This window comes from Rutidosis leptorrhynchoides, chromosome 4 (genome assembly GCF_046630445.1).
Source record: "Rutidosis leptorrhynchoides isolate AG116_Rl617_1_P2 chromosome 4, CSIRO_AGI_Rlap_v1, whole genome shotgun sequence".
Lineage (NCBI taxonomy): Eukaryota > Viridiplantae > Streptophyta > Magnoliopsida > Asterales > Asteraceae > Rutidosis > Rutidosis leptorrhynchoides.
The window spans coordinates 608,368,057-608,395,829 of record NC_092336.1 but is presented as its reverse complement, the minus strand read 5'-3'; the positions used below and the strand labels follow the sequence as shown (position 1 = coordinate 608,395,829).

Here is a 27,773-nt window from a genome sequence, read left to right as displayed (position 1 = left end):
TTTTAATTCTTAACTTATGATATCGTGTTAGACTTGTTTATATCAAAGGAACTCATTTAACTTGAGATTGTGACTTCGAGTCTCATTTAGACCATACAAATAAATATCCATATTTATGACGTATGAATCTTTATTTCTATTTCATTTGCTTAAAATTGTGGAGAGCAGTTAAGACACGTACCGCCTTAAAACCAACCCTAGTTTACTCATTGGATTTTTCAACAGTCAATTTAGAGGGATGGAATTTGTTCCAACAGAAGGTTCTTTGACTAGGTCAACAGATTATGTATGGTACAACATAACTAGTCAGTCATACCAATTTCATTTAAGGTTCATAAATAATTTGTAAACTGAAATGGAAATCTTTATAAATTTTCAGGAACAGACAAAGAAACACACTTTTTATTGAAACTATAAATTTTTACAAATGCATGCAATACTTAAAAAAACAGTTGAGATAAACTAAAACGTCATTGTAACCACATAACATAGTCACAATTACATTAAAAAAACCACATACTGACTTACAAACACAAATAACTTAAATTTCAATTTCTGCTTGTTTTATAACATCTGGTATCGAGTTGCCCGATTTTTTATTGAGCATTTCCTCAATCCGATCCGAGAGTCCGATATACATGAGAGTCATCAACCCTGCCCATACAGCAATAATACTTAATACGATTATCTTGAGGACTTTCGAGCTTGAATTAGGACTCACTGCCCACATAGACACCGTATACGTGATCGACATAGAAATCGTAGCCACCCACATTATGCCCTGCATAATCCGCAAGAAACCAGGAAGCTTCAATACAGGCATTCCACTAATAAGCAACAAGACTATGCTAAGTGTCGAAACAAATCCCAAAGAGTTCGAAATCAGAAAAGTATGGTACAAAGATTGGTGATTCTCAACCATGACAGACTTTCCAGCTATATGACCTTTAGTGCCGTTAGTAGCGGTTACTGTGTCTTGCCAAACGCCACTTGGCGGATTAACGCCTACTTGAAAAGCCATTGTTGCTACGAACGTTGCGATCAACATTAAAGTATTTCGCTTATTCTCCAAATATTTATCCTTCTTTTCTTTTATGTTAATTTGTTTTTTGTCCATATTATGATCAAACCACGTTTTGGTTTTGGAGTGTCCAGTGAAACCTTCTTTATACTTGTTCTTCTTATCAAGTGTTCCTATGCGCATTAGTGATCGTACGATTTGATGATCTTTCACACCATTTGGACCTTGAGATAGCATTTCGATACATGTTTCCCCCTTCGTGTTTACAGCATTCACGTCTATTTTTGTATCGAGCACCAAAAAGTTTACAGTCTAGCACGCACATATTCAAGATACTATTTTGTTAGTACGTACAGTAAATATAACTTTTATAACAGAATCAGAAAGTTTAAGCAACCAACTTTCCCCCAAGTTTGTATTATTTGGATCAGTTGAATATAAATAACCTTCAAAAAGGAATTACTTTATGAACCATTTCAATTTTCAACCTTGTGTCAAAGAAAAGTCAATCATCTTGAAACTTAGGTGTCAACATTTTATTTGCCAACTAATTTTTGAAGAAGTAAATTACATTAACTTGAAATATTTTAAAGTTGAAGGCTTATTGTATATAAAATATGGATTTTGCTAGCGACAGCCCTACGTGCTTTATTTTATTTGTATAGTTTGATAACCGCCGGTTAGAAAGTGAGTGATAACTGCTATATACAATCATATAATGCACGTTAACTGTCGTTAGCAAAATCTATAAAATTTAAATTAAGCTGGTTACATGAAAAAGAAATTTAGCCAAAAATTGTTGCTTTTGAAAAAAAAAAAATTTAACCACCGAAGTTTGGCTTGAGGGGTAAGAGGTGGAATTCAACTTGAGTACTGTCAACCCAGGTTCAATTCCCACTCCAAGCAGGGAGTTTCCAACCTTTGATGGTACTGCCAACATCAATGCGATTTGGGAAGGTCTCTGGGTGGTTTTTCCCAACCTTCGATGGTACTGCCAACATCGTCGCGAATTGGGTTTCCTCCTAACACGTGTGTGGATGACAAATGAGAGCATTTGATGTCGATATCGCCGTTCAAAAAAAAATTGGTGCTTTTAACTACTATGCAACAACAATAATATTCAATCCCACTTATCATGGATCTTTAACTATATATTATGTAGTTAGAACTTTCAAAAATAATTTGCTGCAAATGAGCAGTAATTAGTTATCATGCATACCTCAATTTGTTTGTCAGCCACAGCTAGGTGCAGTATAGTATTGCCATCAATATCTTTACCGTTAACAAACTCATGATCACCTACACTCCCTATTAACAACTTCAAAACCTCTAGTTGGTTATACTTGACACACAAGTGCAAGATGGTGTCATGTTGCACCATGGCTCTAGCTGCATGAGGTTGAGCTTGCATTAGCTCTTTCACAACTTCGTATCGTCCTCTAATTGCTGCTAGATGAATAGCGTTTCTCCCATCACGATCAAGCGAACTACACGTCATAGGTTTAGCTGATACAAGAGCTCTAACTATTTCCACATGCCCTTTTGCAGCTGCTATATGAAGAGCCAAGCGTTTTTGTGAATCGTACTCCATTGAAAGCTCGGGCTTTCGGATTAGAACCTCCTTGACAAAATCAAGATGGCCAAGTAACGATGCAATGTGAAGTGGCATGTCGTCGTAATGGTTTAGTGTAATTTTATCAAGAATGAGTGGATCTTCTTGAATCAACATTTTTAATGTTGTTACGTTTCCTTCTAGTGATGCATCATAAAGAAGTTTTGCAATTCTCTCCATTTCTCAAAACTTGAAGTAGTTAACTCAAAGTAGTTCTTGAATTTTGATGGAATTTTAGACTAGATTTATGGTTATTTTATAGATATATTTACATGATAGGGGAGTTTCTTGACTACTTCTCATAGACTATGACTAATACAACCTACTTATATTAGCTACTATTCATATAGATCCTTTATTTTTAAATTTCCTAGAAACCTCAATAGGCCCATGTCAATTCATTTTGAAAGATGAAGGCTTTAGAGCCGCCTCACGTAAGTGGTAAATCGAACCCATGCTTGGATGATTGCCCAGGCAACTGATCAATTGACTAAGTTTTCTTTGTGAGAGTTTGTAACTATTGTTTAAGGATTATCATCAACCATATCTATCATTTTTTTGTTAAAAATGTTTTGACACTAGTATCTTTGGTTAAATTTATACGAGTACTTAGTAGTTATACTGTAATGCTGTCAATTTGTATCTTACAAGGTTTTCTTCAATTCTAATCCTCCAAACCATGCATGCCACTTGCAAAATTGCTTATGAGTATATTTGGAATCTTCTATTAGTGTAAAGGAGTAGGTGCATGAATCTATTGAATGAGTACGCGACAAGGACTTGTGAGTTAATATGGTGTCGAAGTAATCAAATCAATTTTTTTATTTTTTTTATCCCTTAAATATATACGAGTAGTATATTTTTCTTGCACACTCTCAAATCCCCTCATGCACGTGTTAGTTAGGAAATTAACTACCAAATTTCTATCCTCAGACAACTAATTGATTTCTGCATATAGAGATTTCGAAAATATTGAAAGTACTACGGAATTTGCCAATGCTCAGTAGTACTAGTCAATTTTATTAAGCCATCAAAAAAGGAGAAATTGGAGTCACTTTTTTCCACAGATAAATACATATAAAGTTCATAGGCATTGTTAATTGTATACTAGTAAGAATTATGTTTTCTTTTTGTGTGCGTAACCTAGTTTTCCATAGGCTTATTTTGAATTCAGTTTTGTTTTTTCTTGTTGAATCTGGTTTTGTTAAGGATGGATATGCTGTTACTCTGTTAGTCTTATTACTAACTAACATCGTAGTTAGAGAAATAGACTTCTGTAGCAGAGTATTTGTCACTTTATGTATTCTGGATTAAGATTACTTGGTCACTTTATAAATTTGAGAATTTTATTTTGAAAATGATATTAAATTTTATATTAAGTTTCAAAGGTACCCAGGTTCAATCCCAACCTGCTACACTTTGGGGGGCTTGTCTTTCAAAAAGAAATATTAACTTTTATATTAAACAAAAAGTACCCATTATCCACTCTACGTCACTATTACCATTATCTATGGTCTAATTTTTGGGCATTTTTGGATATTGGGTCATGTGCGGTTGCACACCTTGCACGCCCCAATATCCTGATTATTGCATACATTTATTTTTTCATATTTAATGCGGGACTTTGATTTACACTTTTTAACCGATTATCTCCCACACTGATTAGTTATCTTTAGTAGGAAGTTAGGTTCTTATTTCTATAGGGTGGAGGTTGACTTCAGAATACTTGTAAACACCCTCATTTTCAGAACCATCTAGGCTATACATCAGAAGCAATTGTTTTATTTTCATGAGATATTTGACTAATTGACTGTAATTGTAAGTTTCTTTGTGAGAGTTAGTAACTATGCCCATATACACATGTGAGATAATAATGTTTTATCTAACCTTTTGCTATCGTTTATGGATTTGTTAAATAATGTTTTGACACTAGTATCGTTGATTAAACTTATAATTAGTTAGTTATACAGTGATGTTTTGTCAATTTGTATGTTACAAGGTATTCTTCAATTCTAATTCACCGAACCATACAAGCCACTTGCAAAATTTGCTTATCAGTAAATTTGGAATTTGGAATTTTCTATTACAAATTTACAACTTACATGATTTTGTTAAGGAGCAGGTGCATGAATCTTTTAAATGAGTACGTCACAAAGACTATTAAATGAATACGTCACAAAGTACCAAAGGGTATCTGCAAAGCGGTATCAAATGGAATCTCATCTCTCGTTAACTTTGAGGTTATGAGCTCGAGTCCCGTCGTGGAGAAAAAATTAACCACTTGTGTGCCTTGTTCACTGGTGCTTTGAGGTTGCGTAACGTCTTGCGTTCGAATCTCATCGGGTGTTTCCCCAATTGGCTACATTACCTTATGGGTGTGAGTCCCGTGGTTTCCTCCCAACATGTGGCACGAATATGATTGGATGAGTGGCTCCACTTCCGGTGGGCCCCGAGTTAAACTTAATCATTTTTTATTATTTTATTACTTAAATACATATTTATTAAAAAAAATTTGCACTCATTTTTTTTAACGATTGTTAGGATTCACTGACGTGGGCTCAAACGCGATGTCGAGACCCACTCACCCGATCATTTCCTTGATTGAACTATTACATTACCTCCACTTAGGAGGAATACCCACGACGAATCTATATGGGCATCGCATGTGGTACAACCCCACGGGTGAGGTCCGAATTGAAGACGTCGCGCAACCTCCGAGCCTTAAGGAATGAGCAGGTAATAACAAGGAAAACTTTGCAGTGATTGGGAGTCAAACCCCTAAGGAAGAGAGCAGGTCATACCACCACATGCAAACATTCAACCTAAATCATGAAAAGTAATGAGGAACTTGTTAATGTTCAGTAGCAGGTAGTCAATTTTACTATGCCATTACAAAAGGGACAAATTGGAGTCGCATTTTTCCACAGATAAATTCGGAGTACATAGAAAGTTCATAAGCATTGTTAATTAATTTTATAACAAGAATTATGTTTTCTTTTTGTATGTGGAACCTGGTTTTCCATAGGCTTGTTTTGAATTCAATTCTGTTCTTTCTTGTGGAACCTAGTTTTGTAAAGTATGGATATGCAATTAGTCTATTACAGTGTGCATGACCACAAATTTGGTTAATAATAAGCACTAACTAACTCGAAATGAAATTATAGAGTTCTGTAGCAAAGTCTGGTCCCTTTATATAATCACAATTAAGATTACTCGGTCACTTATTTTAATGGCAAACACACACCCAATTACAAATAGTCCACCACGGGACTCCAACATAGTCTGTGACTTACATTAATACTATTAAGGGGGCCCTTATCTTAAAAAAGATATTAGCTTTATGTTATAAGTCATAAAATGTAGTCAACAATGAATGATGCTCTGAAACATGATACACGTTCCCAACCATTTTGGGGAGAGAAAAAAAACATCAGCCAAAATTGTGTTCTAACAACACTGAGAATTACCTTCTGTGTAGATACAATTTAGATAATTTGGTAAATGGGAAAGATCTTACAAACATTTTACGGTAACGATGTCTCTTAAAAGCTCCGGGTTGCATATAGTCTGAAGAATTGTCTGTCTCTGTTTCGTGTGGAACCTCAGTAAAAGTTGAGGCGTTTCTTGTAAAAAGTGCAATAAAGAAGCCCTCTTTATCCTCCACAGGGTCCGTTCTGAGTAGATGATGTGCTGAAATTTTGATAATAATAAAATTAAAAACTTAAATAAAGGATAATATTTAATACATTAAATACAAAATATGGTTAACAAGGCTTACATCCTTCAACAACAGGGAGACCACGACGGGGCCATTGCGGAAAAGGAGTTGCGAGTTGAAACCCATAGGACGCAGCAACAGGTAAGACCGATTTGATCACATCTTCATTCTCAATTTGGTGAATTGAACATGTGCTGTACACTACTCTCTCCACCGATGGAACTAAAATACATAAAAATAATATATCATGTACCAGCATTTAACCATACATTTCAAGTTCTATATATAATCAGAGTGTCAAATAAGATAACATACATCAGCCAATTGATAAGTATATTGGACAAAATTGCTACATCTAGCGAAGTTATATGTTGCAATAAGAGTTTGCACATAATGTTGTCATTTTGAGGTATGTCAAATGTTAACTTACACGACAATGCATGAATCAACGCCTTCTCCTGGAAAGCAGCAAGTTTGGTGAGCCGTCCTACGTCACCACTATCACCTTCACCTTCACAACACAGACAATTTAAAAACACAAATCTTAGCAAACAGACAATAAAAAATTAGACTAAGATCTTACATTTTGAGTTTGAAAACAATTCAATAACAATAAGATATAACAATGAAAGCAGTCACTCGTTGTAAGAATAATAAGATGAGGTTTTATATGTAATGATCACGCTTCTTGTATTAAAACTGATTAATAATTACCTGAGGTATGTGATGGAAGCAAATAATCCAATCTATCAGCAACTGTCCCAGATCCTGAACATGATGGGTCCAACAATATAGCACGAACCTATATATAGACCAAAAAAAAAAAAAAAAACACACACACACACACAGATAGAAATAGCTCAAGAACTAATGGATTATGCATATATTTGGCGATCTGAAAGACGTTATGAAACCTGAATCATAACTATACCTGAGAGTATAATTGATCGTCAGGATTCAAGTTCAAGAAATTCCCGTGCAAAACTTCAACATCTATATATCATGTCAGGAATATCAAAGCATAGTAATTAATCACCAATAACATACATGGATATACCTCCAATCGATTACAATAGTAACAACTACATACCCATAGCCCATCAATGTAAAAGCATGCTACAAATGAGGCAAAAACCAAATACAGGAAACATGTTTGGACTTCCCATGGTCCTTGTATATGAGTACTCTGTCATTAATAATAACTTCTATAATAATCATGCATTTTGAAGTCCATATATGACCACAAGGAAAACTAAGCAACCAAAGAGCCAGTTAGTGTGAAAAAGTGACGAATATACTTAGGTAAATTTCTTAGATGTGTGTGTGTGTGTTATCGTATGTATCATATAACTCTATGCATATGTGCATCTACATATACATAAAATGCATACATCTATTTATACAAACACACATAATGCCAAGCAGCTATAAGGATACTATCAGCACCGGCCAGCTTTGTAGTGTATTCCAAGCGCTTAACTCTATCTTTATTAAGTTCACAAGCAACAATTTTTCCCTTCCCTTTCATAAGAGCGGCCAGGTGTATTGTTTTGTTTCCAGGGGCAGCACATGCATCAATAACCTTAACATGTCAATGAGTCAGAACATCAGATTACTCAAAATTACAAAAGCATAATTGAGAGTCACTAATAATACATATATAAGTCAAAAAAAAAAAAAACCTCCCATCCTGGTTTAGGCCCAAGGGCAGCCGCTACCATGGAGCTTGCCTTACCCTAACATGCATCAGATTATATCAATATAATATCAAAAAAAAGAGAGATTCAATAGCCTGATATATAAGTTTTGAAATGTTACTTGCATAAATACACTCCCATTGGTAACCAAAGAATGATTGTGTAAATCAGTCCCGGGTGGGAGAACCAATAATTCAGGAATCAAGTCATCCTTCTGAACCTGTAATAATTATAAGCAAAAATGAGTTATAAAGCAAAAAAATGAGTTATAAAGCAAGATGGAGAAAAGAAAGATTACTGTAATAACCATTGACACTGCAAAGTATTCAGAAGATTATGGCTAATAATATAAATAAAATAAGTCATTATTGTTATAGAGGTAATAATTATATGTTGAAAAGGTTACCACATTCTCTTTGCCTAGTTCAAACACAGCAGTTTCAACATCCATTTTCAGAGTATTAACACGGACATAGCGAGGTTTCTTAACATCTGCAATACAAAAAATATAGTAAATATCAAGTCAATGAACATATTAGTACACAAATAAATAAGTAGACAGAAATTAATGGGTCATGGGTGGTTTGGGTAACAGTTTGGGATGTTGTAGTACTTTTGAAACTACTAACCCATTTGAACAGCTCCCCTTATTATTTAATGTGACCCATTTTTTTTTTTTGTCACCTCTAGATATAATATTAGCAAAGTAATAGAACTTAAAACACAAACCATAAATCTGATATTGAGCCATCAGATCTTCTATACGTTTTGCTCCCTTTTTCACTAAAATCTTTGCAAGAACTGACTGTAGCGGACCTTTCCGGAGAATGAGATACTTTTCTGCATCTCCTGTTAACGTTTCTACCTAACGAAAAATTGAAATTACAATAATTAGTCTACAGAAATGGCCCATTAGTTTTAAATGTTAACTGTCTAGCTACGTAAAGAGAGAAAAAACTTACTACAACAACATCAATCTATTGCAAATGCTAAAGCTAAATAAAAACGTCTTATTTCTATAATCTGAACATAAAAAGCATGGTACCTGTCCGAAAAGAATGTCATACGTAATAATGTACATCAACTCCTGTTGCCTCTGCCAACGAAAAAAACAAATCAGTTGATAATCATATACTAAGGTCAGAGTTAACAGTCAAACCAAAAAGAAGCAACGAAAACATTCGTGTAAACCTTCAACGTCTCTATAGTTTTACCTTCCATTTACTATTTAATATATTAGCAGTCTCCATTACATCCTTGATTATTGGAAGATCTGTAAATATAGAAACAAGTATTGATATCAACATATGTTTATCCAAATTCTGTTGAATGCACTTCGTATCAAAGTATTAGTTATGCTGCTGTATTCAACAGGTAACCACCATAACTTGTCAACAGCTTACAAATTAGAATTTGTTTACAAAAAAACTATTGAATTGCACAAAAAGTGTCCGTTATTAACACTTAAAAGCAAGTAATGAGAACAATTTGAGTAATTAAAAGCAAATTTAATTATCAATTAGTATAGTTAGATAGATTTACTTACATTTTAGGGTTTGACAGACTAAAGCAAATGTAGCTTTCTTATTTCTGATTGATGGACTATAAACTAGGGTTTTAATTGAACCAACAGCTTTGCGTTTAACGTCTCCTTGCAATACGGTTTTTAATACTTTAGCTGCTTCTCGGCGAGCGAAGTATGAAGACCGCTCAGCGTTAGTTAGCCGCCGGTTCTTTGGCTCAGTCGCCTGTGCTTTAGTAGGCTGAACCGGTTTCTTCTTTTTATTCACCATGGTTTGATCTTCTACCTGATAGCGGACTCGGGAGCGGCGTTGTGAACGTTGAAACCTGAAAGAAAGAGAATTTGTTTCATTTTCGCTTCGGGTCAGACCGGTCGGGTTCTAATGGGCCTGGTCGGGTTCTAGTAATAACTGGCCCACTTTGGGATGTGTTTAGATGAACATAATTTCTTTTACTGGAAAATCATTATGCAAATGGCAAGCTTAACTTTTTTTTTTTTTTTTCTTTTTTGGGAAAAAACGAAAAACTATGATGTAAAAAAAAATCTCTCTTCTTATAAGTAAGTGATATTTGTATTTGTATGGATTCTGTTTTGTCTAGGGTTAAAATGTAAGAATTAAAGTCAAATTGTGATGGTATTGATTAATTCCACATCATTATTTTATTATTTATAAGTTTTTTTTTTTTTTAGAACGGCTCGTTAGTTGTTAGACACACTCGCACATCCACACAGGGGGAAACCGCGGACCCTTAACTGGCATCAATTGGCAGACAGCCAGGAATTCCACAGAAAACCCCCTGGTGAGGCTCGAACCTAAGACCTCCCACTGAAGCTCGGTCCTAGCACCCGGTACCGTTGAAGCAATGCTACGTTGGTTATTCATAAGTACTGAAAAAAATCTTTCTAGTAACGGTTATTTATTTTATTAAATATCAAAAAATTTACAACATCTATAAAGTAAATATGAAATTGAATCAATAAGTTGACTGTACTTGAATAATAATTTTTGCAGTAATGTTTATATTAAAAATTATTGTCTTTATTAAAAACACCTTATTATCTATCTATACCTAACTAAATATTGACTCCTAGAGTCATAAATATGATTTACTTCATATATTAAATGATGGTAAAAATGGTAAAAATAATTTAACCTCACAAAAATAACTTAAGCCTATTTATTATAAAAGTTTAATCATAAGATCATGATTTATACCCTAAATCTCTTCATCTTTTTTTCATTTACTAAATAAAACTCTTTATATTACTAAAGTAATAAATATGATTTACCTCATATATTAAATTATGATAAATGGTATAAATGATTTAACAAATATGATTTATACCATAAATCTCTTCATCTTTTTTCATTTACTAGATAAACTATTTATATTATTAAAGTAATAAATACGATTTACCTCATATATTAAATTATAATAAAAATGATAAACATGATTTAACCTCATAAATTATGTTGGAGCCCGACGGTTGCGTTAAACGAGATTCAAGTTAAATCTTTCGATTGGATTTCACATCGAGTTAAAGATAAAAAGATCGATTGGCTAATGTGGCTATCCAACCCTAGAAGCTGTTTAAATTAATAATTTCGAGTCATGTATCTAATGCAATCTCAGCATCCAGATTTTTCGTTTGTCTCGTTGTGATGACCCGGAAATTTCTGACCAAATTTAAACTTAATCTTTGTATGATTAACATTTCCGACACGATAAGCAAAGTCTGTAAAACTGAATCTCAAAATTTTTGAACTACTTTCATATATTCAAATACCTTTCGGTTGTTCTTGACAATTCGCGAACAATTATATGTATATAGATACATATATATATATATATATACTATAACTTGAAAACGTAACAATGTATTAATTGTTTGATACTGTACATTAAATTTATTGGTTTAAATATTTATTTGAATATATATGATAAGTTGGAATATTAATTGTATGAATAATTTGCGACGTATATTTAAAACGTGTTTATGAATGTTGAAAATATATATTAACTTGGTCATAAAACGATTTTTTATTATATATATATTAACAAATAGCGAGACAATGATTTATAGAAGTAAATGACCAAAACACTCTAAAGTTTAAGATACACTTTGAATGATATAGTTTATTGATAATTTAAGACTATATTTTGACAAAGGTACGAGTCACAAAACGTAAATTGCCAGTTTTCTAAGCGTACGAAAATGCGTTCGAGAAACCGGAACCGGGACATAAGTCGAGTGACAACGTACGAGTCATCGGAACGAAAATTACAAGTCAACTATGCACATGAATTTAATATAATATATAATTAATTATTTAAATTAAATATATTATATATATTATATTTAAATATGTCGACAAACAAAACAACAAAAAATTGTGAGCTGAATTTTGGGGCAATGCGATCGCATGGAAAATAGGCATAAAACCCATGCGATCGCATGGGGTCAGATTTCAGGAAAAGTCTATAAAATGAATTCGTTTTTGCTCGATTACACACACATATATCCTCAGCTCTCTTTATATATTATTATTATTATTATTATTATTATTATTATTATTATTATTATTATTATTATTATTATTATTATTATTATTATTATTAATATTAATTAATATTATACATAAAATACTACGACGAGGTCATGAGTGTGTCACTTCAAAACAAGCTTTTCGAACGGGATAGAGCTAAGGAAATTATGGGTTATAGCTATGGAGGTTATGGGTAATATTCGTGGGTATTGTTTGCAAGTCAAACCTAGTGTTTATCATCTCTGTTGCGTCTACGTACTTTCCTACAATATTGAATCTCAATACTGATACATAAGCACTCATATTTTATATTTTATATATTAATTGTGTATCCATGTCTAGTGCTCGAGTATATATATTTATACATGCTTGTATGCTAAATTTCGTCGCTAAACAGTTTATAATGAATCACGAATTAAATACATATATTACTGGTAAAAGGTATATGATATACATGTTTTTGGAAAGCTGGCGAAAAATCAATGACTTTTCATTTAGACATCGAATAGTTTCGATGACCGGATTAAAAGATATGATCAACTGAATTATAATTGACGTTAGTTGGAATTGCTTATGAATTTGCAATTAAGATTTAAACAACTTGTTTACAAGATTGATAAAATGGATTTTTAAATATTACCAGCCGAGTAAATGAATCCTTATATAAGGTACGTCTCGTTTGTTGAACTATTGTCAAAATTGACTTTTTGAAACAACATTGGATAACTTTTGTATGTCGATATCGAGCATTAGGATTGTGATACGCTATGACCAGACCTAGCTTGATAGACATTTATTGACCAACATATGCTCTCTAGGTTGAGATCTACGGTTATTTGGTATTCCGAGTTTCGATCACATTTCAGTGAACAACTTTATGTGCTGCTAAGGTGAGTTTCATATGATCCCTTTTACTCTTTACATTTTTGGGCTGAGAATACATGCACTTTATTTTAAACGCAATTGATACAAGTACATACTAAATTCTACACTGAGTTTGAACCGAAAATCCCTTAGCTTTGGTAACTAGTAACTGCCGGTTATAAGAACTGGTGGGCGCGAGTAGTAGTATATGGATCCATAGGGTTTGATATCCCCGTTCGAGCTAGAGCACTAGCCTTTTAACGGACGTATGCTATTTGAGAAGCGTACATGTTGGTTTGCGTGTACTATTAAGATGATTATACAAAGGGTACAAATTATATATACGTTAAGTTTAGTTACCAGGGTGCTCAACCTTGTAGAATATTTTGATAAACGCTTCTGGACGAAACAACTGAAATCTTGTGATCCACCTTTATATACAGATTATATGAAACTATAAAACTATGAACTCACCAACCTTTGTGTTGACACTTGTTAGCATGTTTATTCTCAGGTTCCCTAGAAGTCTTCCGCTGTTTGCTTATATGTTAGACAAGCTATGTGCATGGAGTCTTACATGGCATATTTTTCAAGAAAACGTTGCATTCACCAAATCATCACCATGTATATTATTTTGACTGCATTGTCAACGGAAGTACTATTGTAAACTATTATTTACGGTGATTGTCTATATGTAGAAATCATCAGATGTCGAAAACTTTTGATTTAAATATTCATTTATGGTGTGCCTTTTCAAAAGAATGCAATGTTTACAAAACGTATCATATAGAGGTCAAATACCTCGCAATGAAATCGATGAATGACATGTTCGTCCATATGGATTTGGAGCGATCGTCACACTCGCCATGTTGTATTGTTATTAGTTCGTGTACTGTTACTGGGCCTGCAAACTATGGCCTGCATATTGTAAGGGAAATTGATGAAAATACACTTTTTTTAAGGCTTCAAACAAAATACACTTTTTTTAAAAAAATTGCCTTTTTACACCATTCGGTAGACGGGATTTCTGTCTACCACATTTATCTGTCGTCTACTATTATTTTTACAAAGTAGTAGACAGCTTTTTCGTCAACTACTTAATAAATGTGGTCTACTACGTAGTAGACGAAGTTATAAGGCAGTAGACGTAACCCTGGTCTACTACGTAGTAGACGAAGTTATAAGGCAGGGTTACGTCTACAGCCTTATAACTTCGTCTACTGTCGTCTACTATTATTTTTACAAAGTAGTAGACAGTTTTTTCGTCGACTACTTAATAAATGTGGTCTACTACGTAGTAGACGAAGTTATAAGGCAGTAGACGTAACCCTGGTCTACTACGTAGTAGATGAAGCTATAAGGCAGGGTTACGTCTACTGCCTTATAACTTCGTCTACTGTCGTCTACTATTATTTTTACAAAGTATTAGACAGTTTTTTCGTCGACTACTTAATAAATGTGGTCTACTACGTAGTAGACGAAGTTATAAGGCAGTAGACGTAACCCTGGTCTACTACGTAGTAGACGAAGTTATAAGGCAGGGTTACGTCTACTGCCTTATAACTTCGTTTACTACGTAGTAGACCACATTTATTAAGTAGTCGACGAAAAGCTGTCTACTACTTTGTAAAAATAATAGTAGACGACAGTAGAAGGTGGTAGACAGAAATCCCGTCTACCGAATGGTGTAAAAAGACAATTTTTTTAAAAAAGTGTATTTTGTTTGAAGCCTTAAAAAAGTGTATTTTGAACAATTTCCCATATTGTAATCTTCTTTATATATTAATAATAAGCTTGCTTTTCAAAAAAAAAAAAAAAACTTATGCCTTTTATTAAAAAAGTTGAATCATAAAATCATAAATATGATTTATAGCATAAATTTCTTCACCTTTTTTCATTTACGATATAATTTTTTTATATTACTAAAGTAATTATACATTAAAAAATATTAATTATATATAGAAAACTAACTTAGTACGTTATATATATATATATATATATATATATATATATATATATATATATATATATATATATATATATATATATATATATATATATATATATATATATATATAAAAGTTAAAGCCGTTTAAGCTTATAGTAATTATGTCACATGATTGTGAGATAACTCAATTTATGCTTTTAGAGTAATATGACCTTTCAGTTACGAGTACAATGTTAAGACAAAAATAGTTTAAGTATAATAATAATGTGACAACTCAAAAGTTTATAGCATTTATCATTGCATTAATAACCACTTACATATAAATGTTAAAACAACTAAAACAACTTCATATGCAATCCATATTTATATAAATGTTGGGTAGTGTTGTATCCCACATCGGTCGTGGTAGTAAAAATTAAATAGTTTATAATAGTTTGGGTTCCCCATCCCTTTGAGTTAACTTTTGGGGTTGATTGGGCTCAAGTCTATTAAACTCATTATGGTATCAGAGCTAAACGAGCCAAATGTGTGATGTTGGGAACCCATGTGTGCACTTCTCGATGTGAGGGGGCGTGTTAGGTAGTGTTGTATCCCACATCGACCGTGGTAGTAAAAATTATATAGTTTATAATAGCTTGAGTTCCCCATCCCTTTGAGTTAACTTTTGGGTTTGATTGGGCTCAAGTCTATTAAACTCATTAACATGTAAATTGGATTGAATTGATGAATTAGGTTAAACACGAATTGAAGAGAAGATTAAACACTTTCTCATTCATTTCAACCAACTATCACAAGTACAAAACCCTAATTTAAATAACCTCTTGAGCGGGTTAACTGCCACTAACAAACACAAACAGAAAGAAAATAAATTACACATTCTACCCCCGATCTTCTAATATTTACAAAAATTACCCTGGACTGGATTTTGACTTGATTTGCACATTTTGCCTTCTACACTCCCCCTCAAGTTGGACGTTGGAAGGATTGGAAACTCCTAACTTGCGCAAAAGATTATTATGTTGATCCACTGAGACAACCTTAGTAAAAACATCTGCAAGTTGTTGTTTAGTATTCACATATTGAGTGTTGATATCACCTCGTTTAATTTGATCTCGAATATAATGACAATCAACCTTAATGTGTTTTGTTCGAGCATGAAAAACAGGGTTTGCAGCAATATATAAGGCTGCTTTATTATCACAGAACAACTCTACAGGTCCTAAATTTTTGAGGACCAAATCTTTTAAAAGAGAAACAAGCCATGTCACTTCACAGCAGGTCATTGCCATTGACCTGTATTCAGCCTCTGCAGATGAGCGTGAGACCACACCTTGTTTCTTTGATTTCCATGAAATAGGAGAATCACCTAGTAACACACAATAACCATTGGTAGATCTTCTTGTCATGGGACAACTTGCCCAATCAGAGTCACAATAAGCTTTGAGCTCAACTGCAGAATTTTTAGCCAATAATATGCCTTGTTCTGGAGCAAGAAGAAGATATCTTAACAAATGTTTAACAGCTTGTAGATGTACAGAGGTGGGATTCTGCATAAATTGGCTCAATAACTGAACACTATAACAAATGTCAGGCCTAGTAATGGTCAAATAGATCAATTTCCCAATATATCTTCTATAAACTTCAGTATCTGGTAATGGAGTACCAATGTCTGCACTTAATTTCACATTTTGATCCATAGGAAGTTTATAGGGTTTGAGATTATGTACCTTGGCCTCTTGAAGTAAATCTAGTGTATATTTTCTCTGTGAGATAAAGATACCCTGACTGGATTTTGTGACCTCCAATCCCAAAAAATAGCTCAAGCTACCCAAGTCCTTCATGTGAAAAGTTGACTTTAGTTGACTTTTTAATTTCTCAATATGAACAGGACTGTTACCAGTGATTAAAAGATCATCTACATACACAAGTACAGCAGTAAATTGATCTGAGTCTTTCTTTGCGAATAAAGAATAATCTGCCTTTGATTGTTCAAAACCAAAAGAAAGTAGAGCACTTGACAATTTAGCAAACCATTGTCTTGGTGCTTGTTTCAAGCCATAAAGAGATTTCTTCAGTTTGCATACTTTCTCATTTGCAGTATTTTTGACATTTTGTATTGATTTACCTTGACCAACATAACCCAAAGGAAATTTCATGTACACTTCTTCCAATAGATCACCATGAAGAAATGCATTAGAAACACCCATCTGACATAAACTCCAATCATACATGGCAGCAACTGCTAATAAAGATCTGACGGTTGCCATTTTTGCCACAGGAGCAAAAGTTTGATCATAGTCTATACCTTGTTTTTGACGATTACCATCAACCATCAATCTGGCTTTCTTTCTATCTACAGAACAATCAGCCTTTAGCTTTGTTTTAAAGATCCAATGACAACTTATAGCCTTTTTATCTTGAGGTAAAGTTGTTATTTCCCAAGTACCACTTGCTTCAAATGCAGCTAACTCTGCATCCATTGCAAGACACCATTATGGATCATTGATAGCCTCATGAAAGAAAACGGGATCTGAACTAGCCATAAGAGCAGTCATATAGGATTGAAAACTAGAGGCAATACTTGGTGTAGAAACTTGATTTGCCACAGGTACATGTGGAACTACATAGTCTTTGTGCCAGATAGGTGGATTCACAGTTCTTCCAGACCTTCTAAGTGGTACATTAGATGATGTACTAGCTTGAGCAGGTTCAGATGCAGTAGTATGAATCAGTTCTTCAGGTTGCACATTTTGCTCATTTGTTTCAAGATCATCATAGACATAAGGTGCTGTAGGGTTGTGATTTTTAGCAAGACTTTGACTTTCTTCAGAAAATATAGGAATCTTAGGATAACTTGCAGAATGAAATGGGAAGATATGCTCATAAAAGATAACATCTCTTGATATAAAAGAACTTTTGGTTAACAAATTATACAATTTGTAACCTTTTTGATTAGCAGGATATCCCAAAACTACACATGGCACACCCCTTTCTTTGAACTTATCAGAAACCCTTGAAGGATTACTTGCCACAGCTAAACAACCAAAAACCTTTAGATGATCATAATTAGGTTGCTTCTTCAAGAGAATTTCATATGGAGTTTTGTTTTTTAGAATAGGTGTAGGAAACCTATTTATAAGATAAGTTGCAGTAGCAACACAGTCACCCCAAAATTTCAATGGAAGATTGGCATGTAATCTTAAGGCCCTTGCAGTATCTAAGATATGCATATGTTTCCTTTCAACACTACCATTTTGTTGTGGTATATCTGGACATGATGTTTGATGACTAATACCCTTTTTAGACAAATAACTACCCAATTTGCCCTGCACAAATTCAAGAGCATTATCTGATCTAACCATCTTGACTTGTCTATTGAATTGGGTGTTTACCCATTTCAGAAAAGATTTAAACACCTCAAAACAATTACTTTTGTTGACCAGAAGATATATCCAAGTAGTTCTGCTGCAGTCATCAACTATGGTAAGAAAGTATCTATATTTACCCTCTGTAACAACTTTATATGGCCCCCATATGTCAAGATGAACTAAACCAAAAATTTGATCACAATGAGATGTACTATTTTTGAAGCGACTTGTCCTAATCCATAAGGACGAATACAATAACATATGGTTACATTGCGAGGTATTTGACCTCTATATGATACATTTTACAAACATTGCATTCGTTTTAAAAAGACAAACTTTCAATACATCGAAAGTTGACAGACATGCATACCATTTCATAATATCCAAACTATAAATGACCTAATCTGTTGTCAGTAAACATGGAATTAAAGTTGACCCTGCCAAGATCGAAGCCATTAGTAAATGGGAAACACCGAAGACTCCAACACAAATCCGCCAATTCTTAGGTCTTGCTGGTTACTACCGAAGATTCATTCAAGATTTCTCTAAAATCGCCAAACCCTTAACTGCATTGACTCAAAAGGGAAAGAAGTATGATTGGTCCACGGAACAGGAATCCTCATTCCAGTTATTAAAGAAGAAGTTAACGTCTGCACCCATTTTGTCATTACCAGAAGGAAATGATGATTTCGTGATCTATTGTGACGCCTCGCGCCAAGGTTTAGGATGTGTATTAATGCAACGCACAAAAGTTATCGCATATGCCTCACGACAACTAAAAATTCATGAAAAGAACTATACGACGCACGATTTGGAACTAGGAGCAGTAGTTTTTGCACTCAAAATATGGAGACACTATCTATATGGCACCAAGTGTACAGTGTACACCGACCATAAGAGTCTTCAGCGTATTTTTGATCAAAAACAACTCAATATGAGGCAACGTCGCTGGGTAGAGTTGTTAAACGATTACGATTGTGAAATCCGTTACCACCCCGGAAAGGCTAATGTTGTAGCTGATGCCCTAAGTAGGAAAGAAAGAGTAAAACCTCTTAGGGTCCGAGCTTTGAATATTACAATTCGTACTAATCTCACAAAGCAAATTCAAGCAGCACAGTTAGAGGCTTTAAAAGAAGAAAACGAAAAAGGCGAAATGAGCAAAGGGTTAGAAAAACAACTTGAAGTAAAAGCCGATGGAACCCTGTATTTTGCTGGTAGGATATGGGTACCAAAACATGGTAACCTAAGGCAACTAGTACTGGATGAAGCACACAAAACGAGGTACTCAATTCATCCAGGAAATGGGAAAATGTACCACGATCTCAAGAAGTTCTATTGGTGGCCTAATATGAAGACATAAATTGCTACTTATGTAAGCAAATGTTTGACGTGTGCAAAGGTCAAAGCTGAGCACCAAAAGCCGTCAGGATTACTGCAACAACCAGAAATTCCGCAGTGGAAATGGGAAAGAATAACCATGGATTTCATTACGAAATTGCCAAGGACTGCAAGTAGTCATGATACTATTTGGGTGATAGTTGATCGTCTAACTAAATCAGCTCACTTTCTACCAATAAAGGAGACAGACAGTATGGAGAAATTAGCACGCCTATATTTGAAGGAAGTAGTTTCCAGGCATGGTGTACCCATCTCTATCATATCTGATCGCGACACCCGATTCACATCACGTTTTTGGCAGTCATTACAAAAAGCATTGGGAACTCGATTAGATATGAGCACCGCTTATCACCCACAGACAGATGGTCAAAGTGAAAGAACAATACAAACATTGAAAGACATGTTACGGGCATGCGTGATTGACTTTGGAACCAGTTGGGATCGACACTTACCGTTGGCAGAATTTTCATACAATAACAGCTATCATACGAGCATCAACGCAGCGCCATTAGAAGCACTTTACGGTAGAAAGTGCAGATCTCCTATCTGTTGGAGTGAAGTAGGAGAAAGACAACTTACTGGACCAGAAATTATTCATGAAACCACCGACAAGATCATTCAAATACAACAGCGATTGAAAACGGCCATGAGTCGCCAAAAGAGTTATGCTGATGTAAGAAGAAAACCGCTAGAATTTCAAGTGGGCGACAAAGTCATGTTGAAAGTGTCACCCTGGAAAGGCGTTGTACGATTCGGTAAACGAGAAAAGCTAAGTCCTAGGTACGTAGGACACTTTGACATCACCGAAAGAATTGGAGCAGTTGCTTATCGATTAAAGCTACCGCAAGAACTTAGTAGTGTTCATGACACATTTCACGTGTCAAATTTAAAGAAATGTTTAGCTGAAGAGGATGTCATAATTCCTCTTGACGAAATACGAATTAATGATAAACTCCATTTTATCGAAGAACCTGTTGAAATCATGGACCGTGAGGTCAAACAATTAAAACAAAGCAAAATACCGATAGTTAGGGTTCGTTGGAACGCTAGACGAGGACCCGAGTTTACTTGGGAACGTGAGGATCAAATGAAGCAAAAGTATCCACATTTGTTCACTGATATCACTCATAAAACAGGTACTACTCAAAATTTCGGGACGAAATTTTCTTTAACGGGGAGGTTATGTGATGACCCGGAAAATTTCGACTAATTTAAACCAATTCTCTATATGATTTAATATTATGTAAATATACATACATATATATATATATATATATATATATATATATATATATATATATATATATATATATATATATATAAGATGTACAAGTAAAACACTATTTGCTACAGTAAAACACTATTTGATGTCGACGACCTAGCAAACAAAAACAGAAAAGGCGGTCATGCGATCGCATGGCAAAAACACTGAAAACTCATGCGATCGCATGAGCTACAGTAAATGGAAAAGTATTATAAATACACCAGTTTGCTCGACGAATATATTCATAATAATTCTTCTGTAATTTATTTATATTTATATTATAATTATAATTTTAAATTTAAGTTTAATAATAATAAGGTATATACGAGGGTGTTTTTAATTCGGGTTTCAAACCGTTTTAAGCTAAGGAAATATTGGGTATTGTTCGGGGTATTATTTGTGAATCCAAGACCAATCATACGGTCGTCTACCATCATTACGTCTACGCAATTTGCCTACAATATTGAGTCTCAATATTGAACAGTGAGTTTATAGTCTCCCTTTTTAAATACTTTAAATATTTTTGGGCTGAGAATACATGCAATTTATTTTAAACGCAATAAGACACAAGTACATACTAAATTCTACACTGAGTTAAACCGAAAATCCCTTAGCTTTGGTAACTAGTAGCTGCCAGTACATAGGATATGGACTGGTGGGCGCGAATAATTGTATATGGATCCATAGGGCTTGACATCCCCGTCCGAGCTAGAGCGCTAGCCTTTTAACGGACGTATGTTATTTGAGTTTAAGACACGTTGGTTTGCGTGTATTAAAACGAATGGGGTAATTATCACTATAGCGTTAAGTTTAGTTACCAGGGTGCCCTGTTACGTAGAATCTATTGATAAACTTTTGATTAAATCTTGTGGTCTATCTTTATATATGTTTATAACTCGAGCAATTAAACCTATAACTCACCAACATTCGTGTTGACTTTTTAGCATGTTTTATTTTCGGGTCCTTAGACTGCTTCCGCTGTGATGTGCTTGTTGCCTGCATGGAATCTCTCATGCTTTGTACAAACTTTATTGCATTCAAAATAAAACTGCGTTGTGTAATAAATAATTGGACTGTGATGTCAACCTGTAAATTAAAGACTTATGTACTTTGGGGTTTTGCTTATACCTAAGCACTCGCCCACATGTTTATAATTTTCTATGTTTAGAAAGTCACTTATTTTAATGAATGCAATATTTTATCAAAACGTATCATATAGAGGTCAAAACCTCACTGTGGAATCAATGATTAACGTGCCGCGTCAATAGCGATTTTGACGGGTCGTTACAAATATACTTATGAAAAAATATATATATATCTTTTGTTTGCAAAAATTAATAATTGTAATAATACTAACTTAGGGATAATAATAAGGATAATAATAACAATTATTAAAAAAAAATTATAATAACGATAAGATAAAATGATAGTTTTTATAAAATAATATTTTCAATAATAATAATAGTAACCCTGATAGAATTTTTAATAGTCATATTAATAATAATACTAATATCATTGTTGAATGAGAATTCTATTGATAATGATACTTAATAATTTTAATAATAATAATAATAATGTTTATATTAGTTTAAAAAAAAATTTAAAAATGATACTTTTAGTAATAATGATAATAATAATACAACTGATAATAATAATAATTATAATAATAATTTACTACTAATGATAATCATTTTATTAATACTAACAATGATAATATTAATAATAATATTAATATTAATGATACTTATAATAATGGTAATGATAATAATGATTATAATACTTATATGATAATAATAATAATTACTATTACTATTACTAATATAACTAATAGACAAAATTTGTCTTATTAGTTATGAATAGTACTATTTAATATTGCATTTTCCACACACCCAACCCCCTAACTTTCATTAAAATACAAATCGAACCCCCCATTCTATAGTACTATTTAATATTTCATTTTTCACACACCCAACCCCCTAACTTCATTAAAATACAAATCGAACCCCCCCATTTTATACCTATATTCTAAAATATTATTTATCCCATCACTAATACTAAAAATATTGAATAATAACACTCACCACGCTACTACTGTGCTACTTTTTTTTTTGTCTCAAACGATAAAAAACAACTTTCATAAAAGGAACAACCCTTCAATGCTACCAAAAGATGTCGAAAAATATTCTTTTTTACAAAATAGATCAACTAACTTTAAAAAAAAAAAAAAACCCGAACGCTAAAAGAAGCAACTTTCACAAAGGAACAACCCTTCAATGTTAGATGTCGAAATTTTATTTTTTTTACAAAATAGATCTAACACTTTTTTTTAACTCGTATTCAAAACGGAGCCCCCGGCGCGAAGCGAGGGCTCCACAACTAGTTATAATACTAATAATAACAATAATAATAATAATAATAATAACTATAATACTCCCTCCATCCCAAAATAATTGTCCTATTTTGACTTTTTGAGTCTTTTTTCTTCAACTTTAACTTTAAATATCTTTCTTTGTGTTATATAATATCGAATGAAAGTTATACCAAATGAAAACAAATTCGAAAATGAATCTATTGATATAAATTTCATCAAATATTCTATTGCATACACAAACAAATATTTAAAGTTAAAACTTAATAAATTGACTTTGAAAAGTCCAGCAGGACAATTATTTTGGGACGGAGGGAGTAACAATGATGATAATTGATCATTAATTCTTATATTAGTAAAACTAATAATAATAATTATATTACTAATAATAATAACAATAATAATAATAATCATAATTTCAACAATGAAAACTACCTTCAAAAAGCTTTTAAAAAAAATGCCATGAGCCGGGCTCGAACTCGAGACCTCTCGTTAACCAACAACAATCCATAACCAATGATCCATTTATGTTTTTCCTGGAATTATATCGATTTTAATTTATTTAACGTTCATTATTCTGTCACCCTTTCATCTTCTTCAATAACACAAGTAAGATATAATCATAACATCAACATTTAATTTGTTTAATACTTGTAATTCGAAATATATCATTTAGTATAAGAGTGATTACTAATTAATCAAAACAGTCAACGAAAATATTTGATTTAAGTAACCTGCTGTGTTCGTAAAAATGAAGAACATAACTAAAATTTGATTTCGATTTTAAGACAGTTTTGAACGAAATTTTCTACATGAATTAGATTTTAAATAGTTCCTAGAAACTCTAGAAATTATCAATTGAACTTAAATCATTCAGACTATTTCGAATTTTCATGAAGAACACGGCGGTTGACTTTTTGTTTTAAAACTTTGACTCGAAAATTCCAACTCAACAAAACGAATTGGAACTTCAAAATTTGCAGACAGTTTGAATGGGCGATTTCTAACACAATTGCATTTCTATATTTTGAAAATTTATTCGTTTTCAAGCTGTTGCTAATCTCTGTTATGAACACGATGAACTTCAAATCGACTTTCAAGTTTTAGGTTGTTTTATGTTAAAATTAAAACATGAATTGTGTTTTAAATTATTCATAGAAGCTTTCTGAATCATCAATTGATTCAGAATCATCAAAATGAATTCAAATTTCTCGATGAACAATTTATTTGACTTTTTGAATTTAACATTTGACTTCAAAATTCGAGATAAATAAAGAGGATTGGAAATTGAAAACTTACAGATAGTTCGCAATAAAGATTCCTAACACATATGCATTAATAAATTTTGAAGTTTTGTTTGAATTCGAGTTTTTGGTTTGAATGTGACAAGAACAGAGAACCCAGATGGTTTTCGTTTCATTTTCTGTGTTCTGAACTTTTTTTTCTTTTCATCGTGAATGGCATTAGAAGTTACATAGAGTACAGATAGATGAATTGAATTCTGTATCAATGATTGTTTACTGGTGGTATTACAGTGTAATTGTCGTCGACTAGTAACAATGGCAGACAGAAACAAAAACAAAATATTCGATATTGAGATTTAACATAATCTGTTATTATCTGATTATATATATAGATTTGATATTAATATTTAATAAATATAAATATATTCATAATAATAATTCTGTTAATATTAATTTTTAATAGTTATCACACTAATAGTAATATTAATAATAATTATTAATAATAATGTAATTAATGATATTAAATATTAATAATAATAATTTGTATTATAATAATAACAAAAAAATTTAAAAATTTTAGTCATATAATAATATTAGTAATAATACTTAATATAATAATAATGATATTAATAATATTAATATAACAACTATATTTTAAATTGTATTATATATATTATTAGTTATGTAATATTTAATAACTATATGATATTTTATATAATAATATTTATTATAATAATATTTATACATTACAATAGGACAATAATTATACATATAAATCATATTGTGTATTGTGTATATATATTCTAATAACAACATAACTATTTTGTATATATAAATACATTTTAACACCAGATTTTATTATATAACTAAATATATTAAATATAAATTTAATATTTAATTTAATATATTTATAATTAATAATACTTCTCATTACATCGTATATTATTTTATCTTACTTATTTACTTCTAGCAGTTAAATCGTATTTTATTTCAAATTATATTTCAAACTAATATATATATATATATATATATATATATATATATATATATATATATATATATATATATATGTATATATATATATATATATAGGCAGGTTCAAATGAGAACCACAAAAAGGGTGAGAACTGCGAGAACTGTTTAATTTCATAGTTTTTATGCATTTAAATGCAACAAATTACATGCAAATGTTAATTAATGCTCATATCATTGACAAACATATGTTCATTATCACAAATTACATGCTAAATTGTTAATTATATGAAACTGTTCATATGTTCAGAAATAAATATGCACATGTGAACGAGAAATTATATATTAAAATTATATAGGTAAAATATAAGTTTTTTCAAACTATTTTAAGTTCATTCTTATTCTCCATCAATATCTATGGATGATTCAATCTAGTTACATGTGAAAATCTTTATAAATCAAAAGTTCTCGCAGTTCTCGCTTTTTTTGTGGTTCTCGTTTGAACTTTTGACTATATATATATATATATATATATATATATATATATATATATATATATATATATATATATATATATATATATATATATATATATATTGGTAGGTTCAAGAGGGAAGTAACCATTCGGGGGGAAGCGGAGGGAAGCAAAAACTTTTTTTTTTTCGTTTTTTGAAAAAACTTTGTTCACAAACATTATAGATGAGATGAAAATATGAACATTTAGTAGAGACACTTTGTGATAAATGTTTTTATTTTGGCGGGAAAACCAACGAAGAAGTAATATATAACAATTATCGTATTTTTCGAGCGTATTTTGAGGTTTTAGCTATTGGGGTTTAGATATTAGGGTTTAGATATTAGGGTTTATAGGGTTTAGATATTAGGGTTTAGAAATTTAGGGTTTAGGGTTTAGATTTAGGGTTTAGATTTAGGATTTAGATTGAGTTTTTAACACGAACGGTTTAGAGTTTAGGGTTTAGGGTTTAGTGTTTTGGGTTTATGGAATAAACCCAAAACACCAAACCCTAAACCCTAAACCCTAAACTCTAAATCGGACTAAATTTTACTTCATAAAACATGGAAAAAAAACGTTCATATTCTTCACGAACAATATTATCTTTAATGTTATTTTTGTCGATCGTTTTCCCGCCTAAATAATAACATTCATCACGAAGTGTCTCTTCTAAATGTTCATATTTTCGTGTGATCTTGATGTCGGAAAAAAAAATTCAAAAAAACGATTTTTTTTTCTTCCCCCCGATTGGTTACTTCCCCATTGATCATGCCCCTATATATATATATATATATATATATATATATATATATATATATATATATACATATTCAAATATATATGTATCTATTTACCAATAGTTGTTCGTGAATCGTCGGGAGTGGTCGAAGGTCAAATGAATCCATATAAACAGTTCAAAACTTTCTGAGACTCAATATTACAGACTTCTATCAATAATTAGACTTATTTCATGAGGCAATTATTGTAAAGCATATATTTGAAAGTTAAGCAGAAAATCTTTACTATCTTTTGTCCAGTTACCGTTAATTGACACTTTTGTTCTTACTTGTGGAATCACTTTAACATTTATTCCGAATATTGTTAAAAATGAAAGATTTTCCAAATCAACGTAGATCTCACAACAGAGACTTTTAATAATATCACAATACTTATGGAATTGGTAAATGCCAACAAAAGTATCTGTCAATTAAATCGTTTAATATTATCTTTTAATTCCGTCGTTAAATATATTCAACATATATTGAAACAAATACATTTAATGTAAAATGTTTTACGTTTAATACTCTGTTAACGTTTTCAAGTTATAATATATATACACACAATATATATTTCTATATTCATCTCCATATATAATCGTTCATTAATCGTCGAAATTTGGCCGAGGTTAAATGGATACATGAACACAGTTCAACATTTTGAGACTTAACATTATAGACTTTGCTTATCGTGTCAAAATCATATAAAGATTAAGTTTAAATTTGGTCGGAAATTTCCGGGTCGTCACAAGTAGATGAGATTTAAGATCTCAAATCTGGCACACACGCGAAATGACCAAAATGCCCCTAAACACCTTTAAAATTGCGAAATCCTGAATCAGCTTGCCAGCATGGTCGCGCCGCGACCCTCCTTCCTCGCGCCGCGAGAATACACCGAGTCTGGGATCCATTTTTCATGCCAACTGATCCTGATTTACT

General features: G+C 32.2%; 2 protein-coding genes across 3 annotated transcripts; both read right to left on the bottom strand.

The window, feature by feature from the left end:
- Positions 1 to 384: 384 nt before the first annotated feature.
- Positions 385 to 2,898, bottom strand: LOC139839802 (uncharacterized). Its single transcript, XM_071829962.1, has 2 exons — positions 2,241 to 2,898; positions 385 to 1,333 (listed from the first exon to the last, which is right to left on the bottom strand). The coding sequence occupies exons 1-2, from the start codon at positions 2,811 to 2,813 to the stop codon at positions 542 to 544; spliced, it is 1,365 nt and encodes a 454-aa protein (XP_071686063.1). The 5' UTR covers positions 2,814 to 2,898; the 3' UTR covers positions 385 to 541.
- A 1,865-nt stretch (positions 2,899 to 4,763) lies between these two features.
- On the bottom strand, positions 4,764 to 9,886 carry LOC139904021 (25S rRNA (cytosine-C(5))-methyltransferase NSUN5-like). Of its 2 annotated transcripts, XM_071885956.1 has the most exons (14): positions 9,595 to 9,886; positions 9,263 to 9,321; positions 9,094 to 9,144; positions 8,778 to 8,913; positions 8,455 to 8,540; positions 8,170 to 8,268; positions 8,034 to 8,087; positions 7,789 to 7,933; positions 7,283 to 7,344; positions 7,066 to 7,153; positions 6,782 to 6,862; positions 6,412 to 6,573; positions 6,151 to 6,323; positions 4,764 to 5,455 (listed from the first exon to the last, which is right to left on the bottom strand). In XM_071885956.1, exons 1-14 carry the CDS (start codon positions 9,839 to 9,841, stop codon positions 5,429 to 5,431), a joined length of 1,470 nt encoding a protein of 489 aa, XP_071742057.1. In that variant the 5' UTR covers positions 9,842 to 9,886; the 3' UTR covers positions 4,764 to 5,428. The 2 variants fall into 2 exon arrangements, with proteins under 2 accessions (XP_071742057.1, XP_071742056.1); XM_071885955.1 differs by lacking the exon at positions 4,764 to 5,455 and having other exon boundaries at positions 5,542 to 6,323.
- Positions 9,887 to 27,773: the final 17,887 nt, after the last annotated feature.